Source organism: Mastigoproctus giganteus, chromosome 4, assembly GCF_048544385.1.
Source record: "Mastigoproctus giganteus isolate SK-2022 chromosome 4, ASM4854438v1, whole genome shotgun sequence".
Lineage (NCBI taxonomy): Eukaryota > Metazoa > Arthropoda > Arachnida > Uropygi > Thelyphonidae > Mastigoproctus > Mastigoproctus giganteus.
Window position 1 is genome coordinate 225860151 of NC_143578.1, and position 17777 is coordinate 225877927.

The 17777-nt window shown below is 36.4% G+C and overlaps 1 protein-coding gene across 3 annotated transcripts in view; it reads left to right on the plus strand.

Annotated features, from left to right (window-relative positions):
• LOC150087442 (uncharacterized) overlaps window positions 1–17777 on the plus strand; it is a 667812-nt gene that overhangs the window by 452168 nt on the left and 197867 nt on the right. For all 3 annotated transcript variants that reach the window (XR_016546883.1, XM_090372072.1, XM_090372073.1), the window contains exons 13-14: window positions 5349–5437; window positions 10827–11076. Coding sequence is in view for 2 of the 3 variants with exons in the window: in XM_090372072.1 (XP_090228198.1) it covers window positions 5349–5437; window positions 10827–11076 (339 nt within the window). In the remaining variant the exon portion in view is untranslated. The remainder of the gene's footprint in view (window positions 1–5348; window positions 5438–10826; window positions 11077–17777) is intronic.

Genomic DNA, 17777 nt, shown 5'->3' on the forward strand with positions numbered 1-17777 from the left:
CTTCGTTTAACTTAAAAAAGACCACGGGATTTGCATTTGTAAATCAGAACAGTTGGAAAACCTCGCTGTGGGTCTGCTCACTGCGTGTATGCTGGGTTTAGCAGAAGTCCGTTCTTATATAGAAATGCAGAAATGTAAAGTGAAGCAGTAATATTTGGCTAATTTAATATCAAAAATTCAAATATTTCGGCACAGATATGACTAAAACAGTAGTCTAGGTGACAAATCTCCTAAATACATCAAAAAGTAAATATTTAAGCAATTATGCGAAAGACAACGGCACTCACGCAATACACTGTATGGTATGACATACTTGTCACAGGTTGTTTCGACATGTAAATATATCGCCAAACATTTATTGTCCCAATGGTTTTATCCTGTTATATATGGTTTGTTAAATTATCTCACAATTAAACTTATTATATGTTCATGCTTTCTAGCTCTCGTACATACTGGATGTATGTAAGAGCCAATCCATCATGGAGCAATAATAATACTAATAAAATTCTTGATTCACAATTTTTTTTACAAGTATATGATTCCCGTTACAGGCATCCAGAGGAATCTAACAATCTAATTGGAGACATTAATTATATTTACATACAAGCTGATAAAACATAGAAAATTGCATAGAAAAACCGCAGCCATTGAATAACAATAAAATACTGTACATATAACATTCAGAGAATACATGAATCATAGCGAATATATCGCTTCTCCAACATAAGATTAGCTTAAATAGCTCTGAGTTCTCGATAATTGCCTTGTCGGACATCTTTCACTTGGAGTCAGTTTTAGTTTAAATGACAGTTACAGGAATGGTGACTGCACGTGAATATGGATTTTCTCTTTTTTTTCCTGTATGCAAAATCACTGGACCACAGATCAAAATCAATGTCGACTGAGCTCAGTGCGCCGATTATTCTGTCGGGAAAGTGCGGCTTGAAGGTTGAGAGCGTCTGCAGGTTTGAAAGAGCACTGGAGGGTTTCTGAGAGCCCTATCCGGGATTTTCCAACCCATGAATTCCCAGATGTTGATAAAATCGTGAACTGCGGAGCACAGATTGAGTGCCATTGTGAGCTTCAGCGCATGTGCCATGTGCTGGGCTGGGGTGTAGCTTTGATTTTTACAGAGCTGTGATCTTGACGTCGTATAGGGAAAGCGAGCCCAATTGTTGGTCCCAAGCCTCCAAAAAACAGATATCACTTTATATGATTAGGTGCAATTGTGTAAATACACTGTATTTCTCCTACAAAAACATCATTTAAACCTTCTAAAAAGTTCTTCCATTTTCATAAAGAGCATTCTTTGTAACTGATATTGACTTCTAACTTATATAAAGGGAAGTTAATCCACAAGAAGAAACAAAACGTTATCTTTATTTTCTACTTCGTAGTTGTTTGTTTTTAAACGAGGTGTATCGTTACATATTCAAGTAATCCGACCTCTAAACTTCAGAACAACTTGAAGAGCGGGTATCTTTCATTGTGCTATTAATACATTACGCTTCAACTGGCATTTTATAACATATTTCTTAAAATGATTTTCAATTACGTACAAACAACAAACCCCCATTTAGAAAATCATAAATGGAAGCTGTTACAATTACAGAGAATCTAAAAAGACTATTGTAAAATTCCATATCAAAGCGCAGGAGTGAGCACCATAGTTCGTTCGGAACTGACATGTGGCCTTTGATGCTAAAACATACATCTAGCTTTACAGAGTACAAATGAGCCCAATAAGTGATTTTTTTCTATGATGGTACATATATCTATAAAATAGAACTCGCCCAGCGTGTATGTCTAAACATACAATAAAACTTTAAAAAAATATCCGAGGTTTTTTTTTTTTTATGAAAAGAAAAGAAAATTACTGTGTCTACTAAGAATCTAAATTGAATTTGTTTTCTGTGATTTGAGTTTTTCTAAATTTGTCTACTCCTTTCTATTTTCTACTCCAGCTGTCGATCATTATGCGTATAGTTTCTGTTCTCTATCATCTAGAAATTGTTTTTCTGAGAGGGAACAGTTATTTAAAACGAATACAGAAGCCAATATTGTTCGCTGATCGTTTATCGAACTGTAGAAAAATAATATCATGTATGAAATACATACAGAATTGTGTGGTTGCCTTTCGAATACAAAACTTTATGAGACTATAAAGAAATATATAAAAGTCTTTCTTCTACTAAAACAGGTTATCAGCAGAAGAGTAGATACCAGTTTATTATACCTTACATTTTCTTTACTACTGCATAAAAGAGAGATAAATCTGTCTTCACGATACATATGTGAAGAATATATTTTTAGTTGGTTTTGTTTGGTTTTTTTTGACTCCCAGAATGACATGAAATGCAGTATTAGTATATTGAAGGCAGTCGGTTTTCTCAGAAACCTCAAACGTTACACGCAGGAAGTATTATTTCCATAATAACACACAAATTATTTTCATAAAAAAGCATATGTGAAAAAGAGAACAAATAATCCTTTCAGTAGCATTGATCTCTCGTGTTTTACCGCTTCGAGTTGCCTCGATGCCACATTACAAACAAGGAGCACTTCTTAATAAATGCCAGAGCATTTCTGTGGTGATGGGGGGATCGCATTATAAATAAGTAGCATTCTTAATTCTTTTCTGAACGAAATACTGCTTGTTTGTAGCGCAGCATTTCATGTTCTGAGACTTTCCCAGAAGTCTTAAAACATGAAAATTCGATGCTATTGAAAGGATTTTTCTTTCACATTTCATTGTTTTATTACAGAAATGATGTTTTATAACAGACTGGCTTAGAGCTCTTGCGGGCTCAGTTTTGAAAACCTAAAGTATGCAATGAAGGTTGCAACAGAAGACTTTTAAAGATCAACCAGTTTACTTCTTTAAAAACAAATGTTAGCATTTATAGAATGTGTAATTTTGAGTGAACCTCATTCATTCTTTTAAGCCTTATTTATATAGGAATATAAGTATTTAATTGATTGTGGACACTAAAAAGCGGAAAGAACATTTGAAAAATAATATGTGGATAAATATTTTCATGTATGTTTTTGTGATTTAATATGTTAAGTAACATATCTCTCAGTTATGTCTGTCATTAGCTATAATGGCAGTTATGATGCAAATAGAACACTGAATTAATTCCTATGTGGAAAGAAAAATATAACGTGGTAAAAAGAAAAATATATAAAACAGCGGGGTGTAGATTTTATATGTTTCGTTTTTTTTACCATATTATATTTTGCAGTAATAACACTGTTGAGTACGCGAATTGTTGCAAAGCGGGAAGGGTAAAATAAAAAAAAAACAAGTAAGTCTTTTTAAAAAACGCACGACATAAAAATATTTCAATGGAATTTAATAAATAAAAATGCCCATCAGCGCGTCCCTCCCGCCTTAACACGCGTATTTTTCCCTAGGTGCCCAACACCAGGATGCAACGGACGAGGTCACGTGAACAGTAACAGGAACTCCCACCGAAGGTATGGTAACCATGACAACATCAGTAGCAACTCCTGCTTTAGGTCATGTGTATTGTTTAGTAGAATGTAGCGGGTTGCTCTGTGTCCAGTATAACTCCAGTATAATTGCCAATAACAAATGTTTCTTTATCAAGGTACGTTGCTACATAATTAAATGTCATTATTTCACTCTTTCATAGGATGGATTCGAAATTAATAAAAATGCTCTAAACTCAAGATGATTTTGTAATGCGAAGAACCACTAACACATAACTGATGAAATAACACGTCAGCCATTTTACTTGAACATATATAATAACAAAATAATATAAACTAAATAATTTGCATTTTTGAAAGTAATGAATCAGAAAACTGTTCCTCCTTCAGTGAGGCTTTTTTTTTTCTTTTTCTTTTTACGTCCAAATACGTGCTTATGCCTTTTATATGGCAATGCAGTTTTGCAGTTTCGCTTGAATTTTGAATTAAAGTATTTTTTCGGACGTTTTTGGCCATGTCAGTATGTTCAATTGCTTTGATGGTTTAGAGTTTGACTATAACAAGCTCACATTTATATTAATTCCATAATCAGTCAACCTGTGTGGTTTGTGCTAAAACAAAACAACAATAGCTCAAACTGCTATCAACCATAATCTGTGCTGAAATGAAGTGCGATCCTCTGAAAAATCCAGAATTCTGTGAATTGTTAAAGTGTGAGCATCAAGTAGAGTAAGAAAACGGCTAATCGCGCAACCAATCTCTCTGAATGTATTGCGCAAACAGTGTTTTTTGTAATGCGGCACCGGGGGTTCCCCCCCCCCCCAACTTCGGGCGAAAAAAAATAATGAGAACAGATCCTCACCAATCCCTGAATGTATTCAGCAATCGTAGCCGAGCAGTTAGATGCAAGCATCGAATTTCTCACGTCGCGTGTTCCAACAAACTTAATTCGAAATGTATCATCAACCTTGAAAGCAGTTTTTTTAGGAGTAATAACAAAAAAATGCTGTCACTGATAGCACAGACCAAATTCGATAATGGCTCAATATGTATTATTCTCATTCATGATTTGCTTTCTTTTAAGAAGCTACGTTTACTAAAAAGATAAAACATCAATACACCATCAACTTGTTCGTAATATGCGGTCATCGCCTAATTCAAGATCCAACTCGGTGTATGATTCGATCTAGCAACGTAATGCACGCAGAAATGTTACCAATTAGTAGAATAACATTCACCTTGAGCCATGACACCCATATTCAGCAACCAATATAATCGCAAGTATACGATAAAAATATTTATAAAATTGAGCATATACAGTAGTTGTCAATTCATTAACATCAAATAAAGCATGCTTTTAAAGAAAACAATCTTATTAAATAAAAAAAACAATCATTACTGCTTTATGATAACAAGAGGCTCGTCAAAGTGTTATGACTAAGGACAAAATTTAACCATTCGAACACCTGATTAAATTACGGATTAATAGATTAAAAATGTGTGTGTGTAGATTAGTGTATTCTTAAACACAGAATTATGCAAAAAGTTAATCACAGAAACATATGGGTTAGGAGTTAAAAAGTCATAAAAAAAAATTCTGACTTATCTAAGATGGAGGCACACAGAACTAAAGGTAGATTGGTTATGCATGCCAAGGTTAGAATAAAGTTACAGAATATTTTTATATTTCATTTTATAAAATAACATACCAAATTCAGTCACTAATGCTGAGCATACGTTCAAACCCATCGAGTAAGTAATATATAAATGCGCTGTAACATATTGTCATGGTATGCAAAAAGAGGAATACAGAGAAATTCAAACTGATTAATTTCTTTCTAGTAATGATCATTAACAATTATTTGAATAAAACGATCTCTGATTACTTTTAGCCTTTCCGGTTGTCCCATTGCAGCAATGGAAAAAATGGTCCAGAAAGAACACAGAGAAACCCCGAAACCAGGCCCACCAACACCACAAGGTAAGTATATAAATAAAACAAAAACAAAAATGAAAGTTCCTGAAATCAACCGTTCCAATTGATTGGTTGTTATTTGGTTTTTTTTTTTTTTTCAGGAGCATTAGCAACTAAAGCCATATTGCTCCGGGGTATGCGATGGTCATTATCTGACCTTTCCGCATCCTCCGTATTTGGTGGTCACGGACTCGAACCCGGTCTAATCAAGAAGCGTGTGCTATGCACTGCTGCTCCTGCCCACCCGGCTACGGAGGCGCCTTCCAATTGATTGAACGCCCCGTCTCGAAATAGAATTATGCCAATTTTTAATAAGTCAACCCAGTAAAGTTGGAAATACGCATTATTATAAATTAAGTAATTTATAATAATTAATACAAGGCCGATACATAGGGAGCTGCATAGCACTGAATTTTACTGAGGAGCTACGCCACACAAGCCAAACATCACAGCTGGCAATGACACAGCGTCGACTTTCCTGGTGCACAACCCATCGTAATTGGCCATTGGGACATTGGAAATCTGTGTTATGGCGTGAGAATCATTGCACACGTTTTCCGTCATGATGGCAGTGTTTCATTCTGGAGGATGCCTGGAGAACGATATTTACCACCGTGTGTCATCCCAACTGTGAAATTGGGACGACATACAGCTCATAATTGGGTTATTTCTCGAACTTGGACCATTAGTTCCTTGAACAATGAACTGTGTGTCACTCTGGCATTCTTGGCAATTCTTTTCTTCCAACACCCTGGCAGCAGTATGGGGAAAACCCTTTTCTATTTCGACATGACAATGCACCATGTTATACTGTGCAGCCTGTGGTGACTTAATTTGAAGACATGGCCATGCAAAAGCTTAGTGGCTTGCCCAGACTCCAACTTTAATCACACTGAGCCTTTGGGATGAACTGGAATGTCCGATTCGGATCAGGCCAAAATGCCCGCAATCAGTAGTTGAATTGACCACTGTGTTGAAGGAATAGAACAAAACGCCGCCTTCGTGTTTTCAAAAATCGATTTTAACTCTATTGATAAGGATACAGTTTGTAAATAAGACCAAATATATATATAATTTGTATTAATATTAAATTTATATTAATTTAAAACCCATTTATATATATTGGTATTATGTCTGATGACAATTAGATTTAAACATTAAAGTTTTAAAATAGCGTAAATGAGATTATTAGCTCCTACGTTAATGCTATTGTACAGTGACAATTAGACATTATACGTGCATGGGTTATATATGTACTTAACTTATTTATACATTATTACTTTTTAAAATTATGGTACTACTTGGGAGCATCAGGTTTGTAGTGACGCTAACCACAGTTTGCTGTCATATACGAAGACCATCCTGTTTATTTAAAATTAAGTACATATATTAAAAAAAATTACTCTGATTATTCCAAATTATTCACCAAGTAATTACCTAAAGTTAACCTAGCAAAACTGGTATAGAGATTACAGAAACGGGTATGTATAATACATTCCTCTAGTATGGCTATATATCTACTCAAAGCCCCTGAGGAAAGAGCAGATGTATGGCCATGAGGGAGAATGTTAATTTTTACTAACTTTTGCTAATTTTCTCCAACTTTCTCTAAAAGTCTCGAATCTTTAAATTTTCATTAATTTTGTTGTTTTTATATGTGTCTATGTTATATATTTATATATAAGGCTATCCATACCAGGACTAGATTTATATATAACTAGCGGGTTGGTTGGGGTCACTACAAACCTGATGCTCCCAAGTAGTACCATAATTTTTAAAAAGTAATAATATATATATTAGATAGTATGAATCAGAGCTGTACTACTCAATATGTTCTACGTAGATAATAATATTAGTAAAATAATAAGAGGAGTTTACCTCAATATAGTGCGTAGAACACTTCCTTATGATACCCTCCAGAAATTTCTGGAGGGTATCATAAGGAAGTGTTCTACGCACTATATTGAGGTAAACTCCTCTTATTATTTTACTAATATATATATATATACACACACACACACACACACAGAAATATGTACTGTATTGTATACCAAGACATTGTATAAACAGTTTCTGAGGTTTATAATCTTTATAACAATCCGCGCATAAAGTATTCTTCCATCTTCAAAAACCTTTTTTGGATTTACAGCAGAACTTTATCATCACCCCAGTGGATAAGGATTCAAATAACTTTGCTATTTTTTGTAAACAGTTCTACTATACCACTCTTAAAAAGGAAGTTGATAGCAGCACTACTTTTCTGCGTTGTTATCTTGGCATTAATACAACTATTAAAAAAATTATGGCCCTACATATAAAGTTGCATACTAAAATTTGTAATTCTACACTATCATTTTTATACATGATAGCCAAGTTTCACAAGCAACCTATCGGTTTAAGATTCATCAAAAGGGCTAAAAAAAGTGACTGTTATCTGCCAGGTAAGCAGTTTTTTAAATTGCTAAATACTATTTTTATTAATCTTAAATCTACCTGGATCAATTCTGCGATTCTGCCCAGACACGATAGGAGGGAGTATATGATGAGAGCTTTGTCAATCAATTCGGCCCTGGAGAGATTGTGCAAGGCTCAAGGGGTAGAATTTTTTTCAGCCTGGTCTGTGCTTGTTGACAGGAGAGACTGCCTCTACAGGGATCGGATACACTTAAACAGAAAGGGTGAAAGAATATTTGCTGATACTATCGGGGCAGTGTTAGGTGGGTCGGAAAACTGCTAGCGTGGGGGATACACAGACTAAAAGGTGAACAGTGGCCGCAGGCAGAGGCAAAATTAATTATTGCACTGCTTCTATTAGAATCGGCAGCAGACTGGAAAGCAAGGTAAAGGAGATTTCCAGGACTCCTGGGAGTCATAGTGGAACCAGTAAATACATGGGCTATGTTAGGGTGGCTAGGAGCTGTTTGTTTATTTGTTATTTGGTTTTTAGGGGCATTAGCAACTAAGGCCATATTGCTCCGGGATATGTGGTGGTCATTCCCTGACCTTTCCGCATCCTCCGTATTTGGTGGTGACGGGCTCGAACTCCGGTCTAATCAAGAAGCGTGTGCTACGCACTGCTGCTCCTTCGGTGGCTAGGAGCAGGAACAGGTGCATGTATACTTGCATGTACACCAGTGCTAGAAGTATAGGTAATATATTTGATGAACTTGAAGTGTTAGTGAAGAAATCAAAGGCAGATATTGGTGGGATATCAGAGACGTGGTGTCACACAGAACAGGCAGTGCAGAGTTGGAATTTGGTGAGTACAATGTGTATAGGAAGGATAGACAGGATTGGAAGGGAGGAGGAGGGGTTATGGTGTTAGTTAAGAAACACATAAAATCTAAGGAAGTGCATCCAATTGATGTTAGTGGACAATGCAGTGTTAAGTCTGTTTGGTGTGAAATAAGCACTGGGAAAGGAAAATGAGAATGGGCGTGTGTTATAGGCCTAATGAATCATGAGTATAATGAGCAATTGTGCAGAGAAATAGAGTGGGCCAGTAAATCAGAATGTCTTATAATGGGAGATTTTAACTTTCCAGATATTGACTGGAACTTGTGGTTTATCACTCGCACACTAGCAAGACTTTCGTGGATTTATTGGATGACTGTTTTCTACAGCAACATGTTCAAGAAGCAACCGGAGGGAATAATACTCTTGATCTGATTATCAGTAGTGATTTTTCATGCATTAAGAATCTGCAGATAAAGAAACCACTGGGCAACGGTGATCATAATGTACATATTGATGTGGGAATTATTTAAAGATGTAACTACCATCAAGACTAAAGGGAAGGGCTTTGGCTTTAGTAAAGGTGACTACAGAGGTGTCAGACAGTTTTTAAATTCTGTACAGTGGGATCAAATGATGATGTTACCAACAGTGAATTCTAAATGGGAAGCCTTCAGGGACTTAATTTTGGAGGCTACTAGGCTTTTCATTCCAACTAAGAAATACTGTCAAGGTTTAGGCCTAAATGGATGTCAGATGAATTAATGAGGCTAGTGGCAGAGAAGAAGAATGTATGGGATGCATATAAAGTATCAGGCGATACAGAAGCCTATGCAAGTATAAACTAGTCTTTAATCAAATCACAAAGGAGGTTAGGCAGGCGAAGGCAGATTATGAGAAATCTTTGGCAAAGGATGCAAAGAAAAACAGCAAGGAGTTCTTTACTTATGTAAACTCTAGAAGGAAAGGGATGAATCAGATTGGACCACTTAACATATGTGGGTTGACTACTGATGATCATGCTCAGGCAGCTGATAAACTGAATGAGTATTATGCATCTACATTCACACATAAGGAGTTATCAATGAGGGGAGTGCCAGAAATTTATCAAATGCTAAAAGGGAGCTAAGTGATTTTGTAATAACTGAGAGCAAAGTGGAGGATAAATTGTTGAAGTTAAACATAAGGAAGGCACCTGGGATGGACGGGATCTATCCGGTTATATTAAAGGAGGCAGCAAAGGAAGTAAGCAAACCCTTAGCGGTTTGCTCGGCGTTACTTTTTTATTCGAAACAGCTACTACTGACCTATACATATCTCTGATAATCCGCCGTACCATAGAATATTGTTTCCACATCTGCGGTCAAACCCAAAACCTCTCTCTCTCTCTCTCTCTCTCTCTCTCTCTCTCTCTCTCTCTCTCTCTCTCTCTCTCTCTCTCTCTCTCTCTGACTCTGTTTAGAAGAGGAAAGTCAGGTTAATTAATAACCCATCTCGCATGAACTTTCTCCTCTCTGTCTCATAGATGTTCAGTTTCTACCTCATTCCTTTTCCATAGTTCTTTACCAAACCAGTTCAAACAAGTCCCTCAACCAATCTACATCCATTCACTGTTCAACTCCAAACTTATAGAATCAATTTTCCTCTCTCTCATTTATCCCTTATTATTCTGTTCTCTGGAACAACCTTCTTTATTTGCATAAAATTACAATCTACAGCAGTTAATGTCAAATGTTAACAATGTTTTGGGCCTTCATAGAAAAAAAAAGTTATTATTATGAATAAGAAATAAGTTTAATTATATTTTCAACAGCGATATTATATTTATTATTTTATTCCGTAGTGTAACAAGTTATCGAGAATCAAAGGTGACGTTTCAGAATATCTTCTTGTTCTTGACGAAGGAACAAGAAGATTACTTTAATTTTTCAAATGTCTAATGATGTATTAAATTAAACAAATTTAATTTTACCAGGATTCATCATCAGTTAATCACACCAAGTGATCCACTAATGATGAATTTGTATCGGCAAAACCAACCAGAAAAACTATTAATACAATATAGGCATATTTCTTAAGTTTATTCGCCTTATAGTGATTATTTATTAAATTTCAGAAAGCAAAAATCGCTCTTCTAACCATAAGTATTGTACATTTACAGGTCATGCTTCACCCGAGCATGGTCTTAGGCAAATGTGTTATGTAAAACAGATGGACATAGCAGACTACAAGTATCCAAGTTACAACACGATTCCATCGCCACATTCTTCGCTGGCCAAAGAGATGGAAAAATACAACCGACCCCCAACGCCCGATTATAACTACGACATACCAAGGTATTACAGTAGGCCCATTGCACCAAAACCAAGTAACGGAGAGCAGGAGAGGTCGAATTTACTTAATAAACAAAGGTAAGTGTTGGCGCCAAAGCTTTTGTTATTTAAAGCAAAAAGAATTCTGTAAAACGAAGAAAAATTAAGTAGCACGAATTAAATTAAATGATCAGGAAAAGAAAATGTGAAAAAATAAAGGTGTTCTAAATTAATCCAATGGAAGGAAGCCTATTTTAACGAAATCATTTCTGAAATATACAATTGTCTATAACATATGTAGAGGTGGTACTGCAGTTTTGAACAATTTTTAAAATTATTTTTCCAATCACTGTACTGTCATTTTCGAGTTTAATTCGCTTTTAGAAAACATAAAACTGCCAATAAAAATTGAGTGGATATATGTATCATTAGGTACAAAACCAAACTACTATATTTAGGCCACCCAAATAATTAAATTCATCTGCTGTGCTGTGTCTTATGTCTGTTAATTGCGTGTGTTCTATGGTCGATTTGTCTGTTTGCTGGACGAAAAACCCATGCTATCTACGCCTGAGACCGACTAACTCAGCCACGGAGTGGAATATCATTAGGTACGGACTTGTACATACCCACATATACAGAATACGGTACAGTACAACCCTATTTCGACTTAAGAATTTTTAAGATCCATGCAATTAACGCATATGTTTTTCGGACTTAAGAATGGAATTTCGAACACGCCGAAATTTGCTAAAGATCCTCTTTCCCCCTACTCCTAACTGACGCATAACAGTCGTTTGCGTTGTATTTGAATAGTTGCTTATTTACAATTTGGCTTATTTTAAAATTTACTGAAAGAAAATTATATAATTCATTATTTTTATATATATGATAAAAAGAATGCAATTATAGCATAATAGGAATAAAAATATTGAAAAATGGATTTAAACCTTAAACCCCAGGAACGTAACATCGCTGTGTACATTAAGAGTAAGGGCCGCATGCATAAAATTTTTACCGACCTTTGAGTTTGCAGGCTCGAATAATTGATATCATTCACCAGTATATGGTATTCGTAAACCTTATGTTTACATGATACTGTTCAACCGTATGCATAAAACAAGTCATGTGGTAGATAAAAACTGTAACTGATGTCGGTTACATTTATCGAAATCGAAATACATTAATACATTTATCTTTATCGAAAAACACAATATTAAAACACCGACTAGAAAAGCTATGATTTTTATAATATGGTTAATTTGAAAAATTAACTTTTAAGCCAAGGTTTCTAGACACTGTGACCGCTCTCTGGTCAGTGTGCAACTTTAATATAACACCCCACGACTTGGGCGTATTACTTTAAAATTAATTATTCAGCAAACTAGTAAAGTACGAAAGTTAAATAATCTTAAATTATAAAATAAAAAATACATATATACGTTGTAACATCATAAGTCTTGTACAGGGCGATTTTTTATTCATAGGATCGCTTAAAGCAGCATACGCAGTGGCATCCAAAAGCTAAGGAACAAACACAAAAATGTTCATCAAATAAATCAAAATGTTTATTACATTTCAACAAAACGGTAGGGAGATTCGTATAAACAAAATTGATGGACAATTTTTAATCTGAAATTAAAAAGTTACACAAATGAGTTCATGAGTGGCCAGATATGGCGCAAAATCCATTAAAAAACAGCTTAGGTGTCTAAGGTAAGGCGTCTGATGTCCGTGATAAAAATATAAAGGTGACATCGACTCCTCGTGCCAAGAATAAGACAGTCAATTAGTACTTGACGTATCAATTCCCATTTTTGCGTAAGCGCTGATACAAGCTCAGTGAAATTTCTAGTGGGATGGGGGGAATGTGACTGAAAACAATCCTGCCTAGAGCATTTCCGGCTGTTCTGTTGAACTCGAGGTTCGGGGATCTGGCTGGCCGTTCCATACGGGCAATACTATCCCTCTGTAAATATTAGTCACTAGGAGAGCTCCATGAGGATATTCATTATCATCCATTAAAAGAAAGTCTGCACCCGGGCTTTGCAACCGGGAGAATTCCTCGTGGAAACAACACGAAGAAACTTGCCTTCATTGGGCACACAACGTATTCTGGAAAGGGAAGGCAAACACAATCATAACATACGTGAAACTGAATATTTTTATAAATAAAATTCCAAGAGCGACTTTTTTTATTTTTATATCTGTACTAATTAGTTAATCAAGGAGACTGCACTAAACAGGATATTATAGGGGAAGGGAAAGTGCGGAATCATTTATTTTACTTTTGGAAACAAAATTCGAATAGTTCAGTGTTACAGTAAAGTGTTGTGACGCCTAAGTCGCTTTAGTTTGAATTTCTGATTTCATAAAATAAGGCTGTAAGCGTTTTCATTTGACATGAAAGAGGTTTTGTGATGCATTATCGCAGTGTAGTACTCAATGCTGCCTGAGAGGTGGTCGAGCAATGAAGGGGGTATCTCTTTTGGTTATGAAAGCGCAACCAAGAGTGCGAATCGTTCAAAGATGCATATACGCTTGATTCCACCATTTTCTTCTTTATTTTAATCACTGTTATTAAATTTCATTGAATTCCTAAACTTTTGAAGAATCGCCTAAATAGGCCTTCCAATTTTTTTTTTTTTTTTTTTGGTAGTTGTTGGCGCATCAGCTTCTGTGGCCATAATGCACCTCCCAAGGTTTTTGCAGTACTTTGATCCAAGCCCGAGGCGGGATTCGAACCCGCGACCTTTAGGTTGCCAGGCAGGCACTTTACCCACCCGGCTAGCCCGGTCAGCGGCCTGCCAATAAGGGGAATATAGCGATCATGAAAAAAGACAAAAGAAATAGGGATAGAAAATTGAGCAGAATCGTTTAGGTATTTTCACATTATATATAATAAATTGAAGGAATAGTATCACACTAAATGCGTGCTGTTAGCCGCACTGGGCGTCTAAGAGTATGAAACGTTATTATAAAAGCATTCTAACCATAAATAATATAAATTTATACACACGTTGTTCTAATTGCTTATTATTGTTGTATGATGGTTCTTCCAATCGCAACAATTGATTTTTAAACAAATGTTTAAGGATTTATTAAGTGCGTAACCTTATCTTCCCTTGCCCTACATATTAATCGTCTGCGCACGCATCCAGCTTTTCAAAAGCACGGGATTCCTTGACAAGCACCTCGAAATACATGGATAGGCACCATTTTGAGACCCGCTGGTCTGTATGAACATGCGTGTGTGTGGAATACAGACATTCGCTCCACTTTCTTCTACTATTCACTATTACCCAGGATTAATATTCTTCCTCCCACACCATTAACAATTTTAAACACGTTTTATACATATTTAATAAACTCCTAGAGATTTTAGAAATTGCTAATGGTAATCATTAAGATTACTATCGGAAATTGGACATTATATCGCACAGATCAGATTTTACATTATAAAATCTCTGAGAGTTACTAATGCTATGAACAAACGCCTTCTATGAGGTGGCGTTTTTAAAAGGAACTCTCCAGGCTGAAGCAGATAAGTAATGATAGAGACAAAAACGCAATTATATAACATGTTCAGGGGTCTTCCCAGCAAGGGAACACAGACAATTGGTTGTAGAAAATAAATCCCTCCTCTCGTGAACCCTCTGTGGACTATGCTAGGTTACAAGCCCTCCTGTAGATCTAGCCACCTCTGAAGCAAGTTGCTCTACTATGGAATCTTTGTACCGCCTCGGACTTACGGCAACATAACGGTCATCTTGTGCAGAGACGACACGAGCACGGCCTCGGACAGGCTTTCAAGAGATAGTCTGCACGTTTTGGAATTAGTTTTACAGTTTCTTTACAACGTTGCGAGTCATGGTTTGCCAACTGATCACTTCGTCTTGACTTTGTCCTGTCTCAGTTCTCACTCTTGTTCTCCATCTCAAAGAATCATCCAAAGTGTATTTGTAGCATTTTCGCAGTGTTGACTATTTCGAAATCGAAAGTGAGCGATAAATGAGAAATACAGATTCAGAAAACGGTGTTTTATCTGGTAACTCGATTTGTATGTTTTATCAAGTTGTGCGGGACTTTTCTCACCAGACAGATTTTCTTTCGTAAATTAGCAAATATTTGGCTCTATTTTTATATTTATTTAAACATGTATCAGGAAGTTTGTATTTAACTCTTAGCATTTGAGCACAAATTTTTCTATTCCCTGTATGTTTTGGAGCTGAACATTTTTAGTACACATGTAGAATTTACTTTGGAATTGAGTAATTTTAACCCCAGATACCATTATGACATACGGTTTCCAGCAGAAAAACCTCATTATAAAAAGTATTATGAAGTATACTAACTGGCCAAAATATTAGAAACCTTTATTCAATATCTAGTGGGGTGGCTACCTTTTGCGAGAATTACAGTTCGTAGATAATAATAATAAGATTCTTTATTAACATAAATTTTATATAATAGTGATTCCTTACACAGAAAGCCAGAGGAATCTTACAATTTGTTGTTTATACAAGTGATTTTGTTTTATAAAAAAAAATAAATAATAATTAATAGATCAAAGCAAAGATGATAATCAAAATGTAAAAATGAAGTAGTAATTACAGCGAAAAAGGACTACAAGTTGAGCAGAACATGAAATGACATCGGCTCACTAAGATCGGCACTTACATAAATGTCCTTTACAAACAGCAAGATAGGACAAGATGCCATCGCGATATGCCTTGTCTATAGTCCACAGGTCGATGTCAATGTTGAGCGAGTTGAGAGTGTCCAGAGTCACATTAGGGAAGTGTCTCTTGAAATTCTGTAACCGCTGGAGCCTTGAGCACAAGGATGGGGTACTGCGGAGATGTCTGCCTGGCAAACGCCAACCAACCGTGTTCCAGATGTTGATGTGATCCTGTTTAGCTGAGCACAGATGAAGGAATGACTTTATTTTTAGCACATGGGCTCTGTGGACTATAGGCGTATATTGTAGGTTGCAGCAGAGAGTAGATTTAGATGTTGTGTAGATCTGGTGCGACCACAAGTTGGCCCACTTCAGCACCCAGAGTTCGAGGCCCCATAGTTTCCTGAGGCTGGTGGGTGGTGCCGCCGACCAAACTTCCATGGCATAGGAGAGTACACTACAGAAGTAAGTTGCGAGGTACTTCTTGATTATTTGCTTATTGTGCGTTTTGCACAGATCAATTTTCATTCCCCAGAACGCTCTCAGGGCTTTGGAATACTGAGCTTGGATTTGTTTTTTATAGGTGAGGTTGGCATCAAGGATTACTCCTAGGAATTTGACACTGTCTGTGGGAGTCAGGACATTTCCTGCCAATTCCGGAAGTAGAAAAGATGCAGTATCAGTCATCCGATTTGGCGTAAAAATGAGATAGTTTGACTTCTCTGGATTGACTGACAGCCAAAAAATTTAGCATACATATAGAATGTATTTAGGTAGCTGTTTACAGATTCAGAGGCGGTTTGTCTTTCTTGTGAATCACCAACATGGCGTTTGCATGGCAAGTAGCAAACAATATCATCAGCATACAATAGGAAAGCTGGAATTTGATCCATTAGTGGAACGAATATTGCTGCAAATAACAAGGCTGAGAGACAACCACCTTGTGGGATCCCTACTTCGACGCTTTAGTGACTGTAATGCCATCGCCTTTGAAGTGAAGCATTCTCCTAGATAGCAAATTATTGAGGATCTCGAGCATATTTCCGGATATCCCGTAGAATCTCTCAACAAGGCAAGAAGGGATGTTATTTGGACTGAGTCGAAAGCAGATTTCATGTCGAGAAAAATGGTGTAAAGATCTTCGTTGTCATTCCAGGCCTGAAGTATTTTCTGTGATAATGACGTCGTAGCATGGATTTAACCAGATATCTGAAAGAGTATAGCTCCAGATTTTACAATTCTTCCATCAAAATATGTCAGCTGCTGTATTGTGGTCGGTAGAGAACTGCGAAGCTGAAATGCCCTTTCCAATATATCCCTGATATGCTCAATTTGATCCAGATCTGCAGCTAGGCTATATGTTGGAAATCTTGGGAATATTCAAATCCAATACAGTGGATAGTTGCATTGCCATCTTGAAAGAATCCATCGTAATCCGGGTAAAAATAATGCATTGCAGGTGGTTCGATACGACAAAAATCAAATCATTGGAGGTAACAGTCTTCTGACGGTATGAGCGAAACGGACTCAGTCTGTATCAACAGAACATGTCCCATTCAGTGATATCGCCTCCAGCCGCTTGAGCGATGGGCACGAGGCAGTCTGGATGCATGACTTCGTGAGATTCGCACCACACTTTCACCCTACTGATGCAAAAAAGTATAAATCGAGACCTGTGGTTCTTTTCCATTTTATCAATATTTTCAATATTTCAGTAATTTCCTGCACATTGGACCTTCTGTTCTGGCGCATATTCGCTTTCAATTCCTGAGGTTTCGTTCTTGGAGTACCGACTTTCTGCATATTCTTCCTTTATGAGTTGCATTCGCCTTTCGCTCATTGTATACTTTTGAGACAGTGGCTTTCGACATACCAGTGATTTCTTTTGTTTTCTCAATTGTGGCTACTGATAAACATGCACCAACAATCACTCCTTCCTGAAAATCAGAAATATCACCTGTCTAACCCATGACTGGATCGACTAAGAAGCCCCAGGAAAGAGTGTAGTATTTATTGATTACCAAAGAAATCTGTGATCATACCATGTAACAACTTAAATTTGCATACCGTACGTTTAACTATCTATTGGAAAAAGTAAAAAGCCAATTAGAAAAAGGTT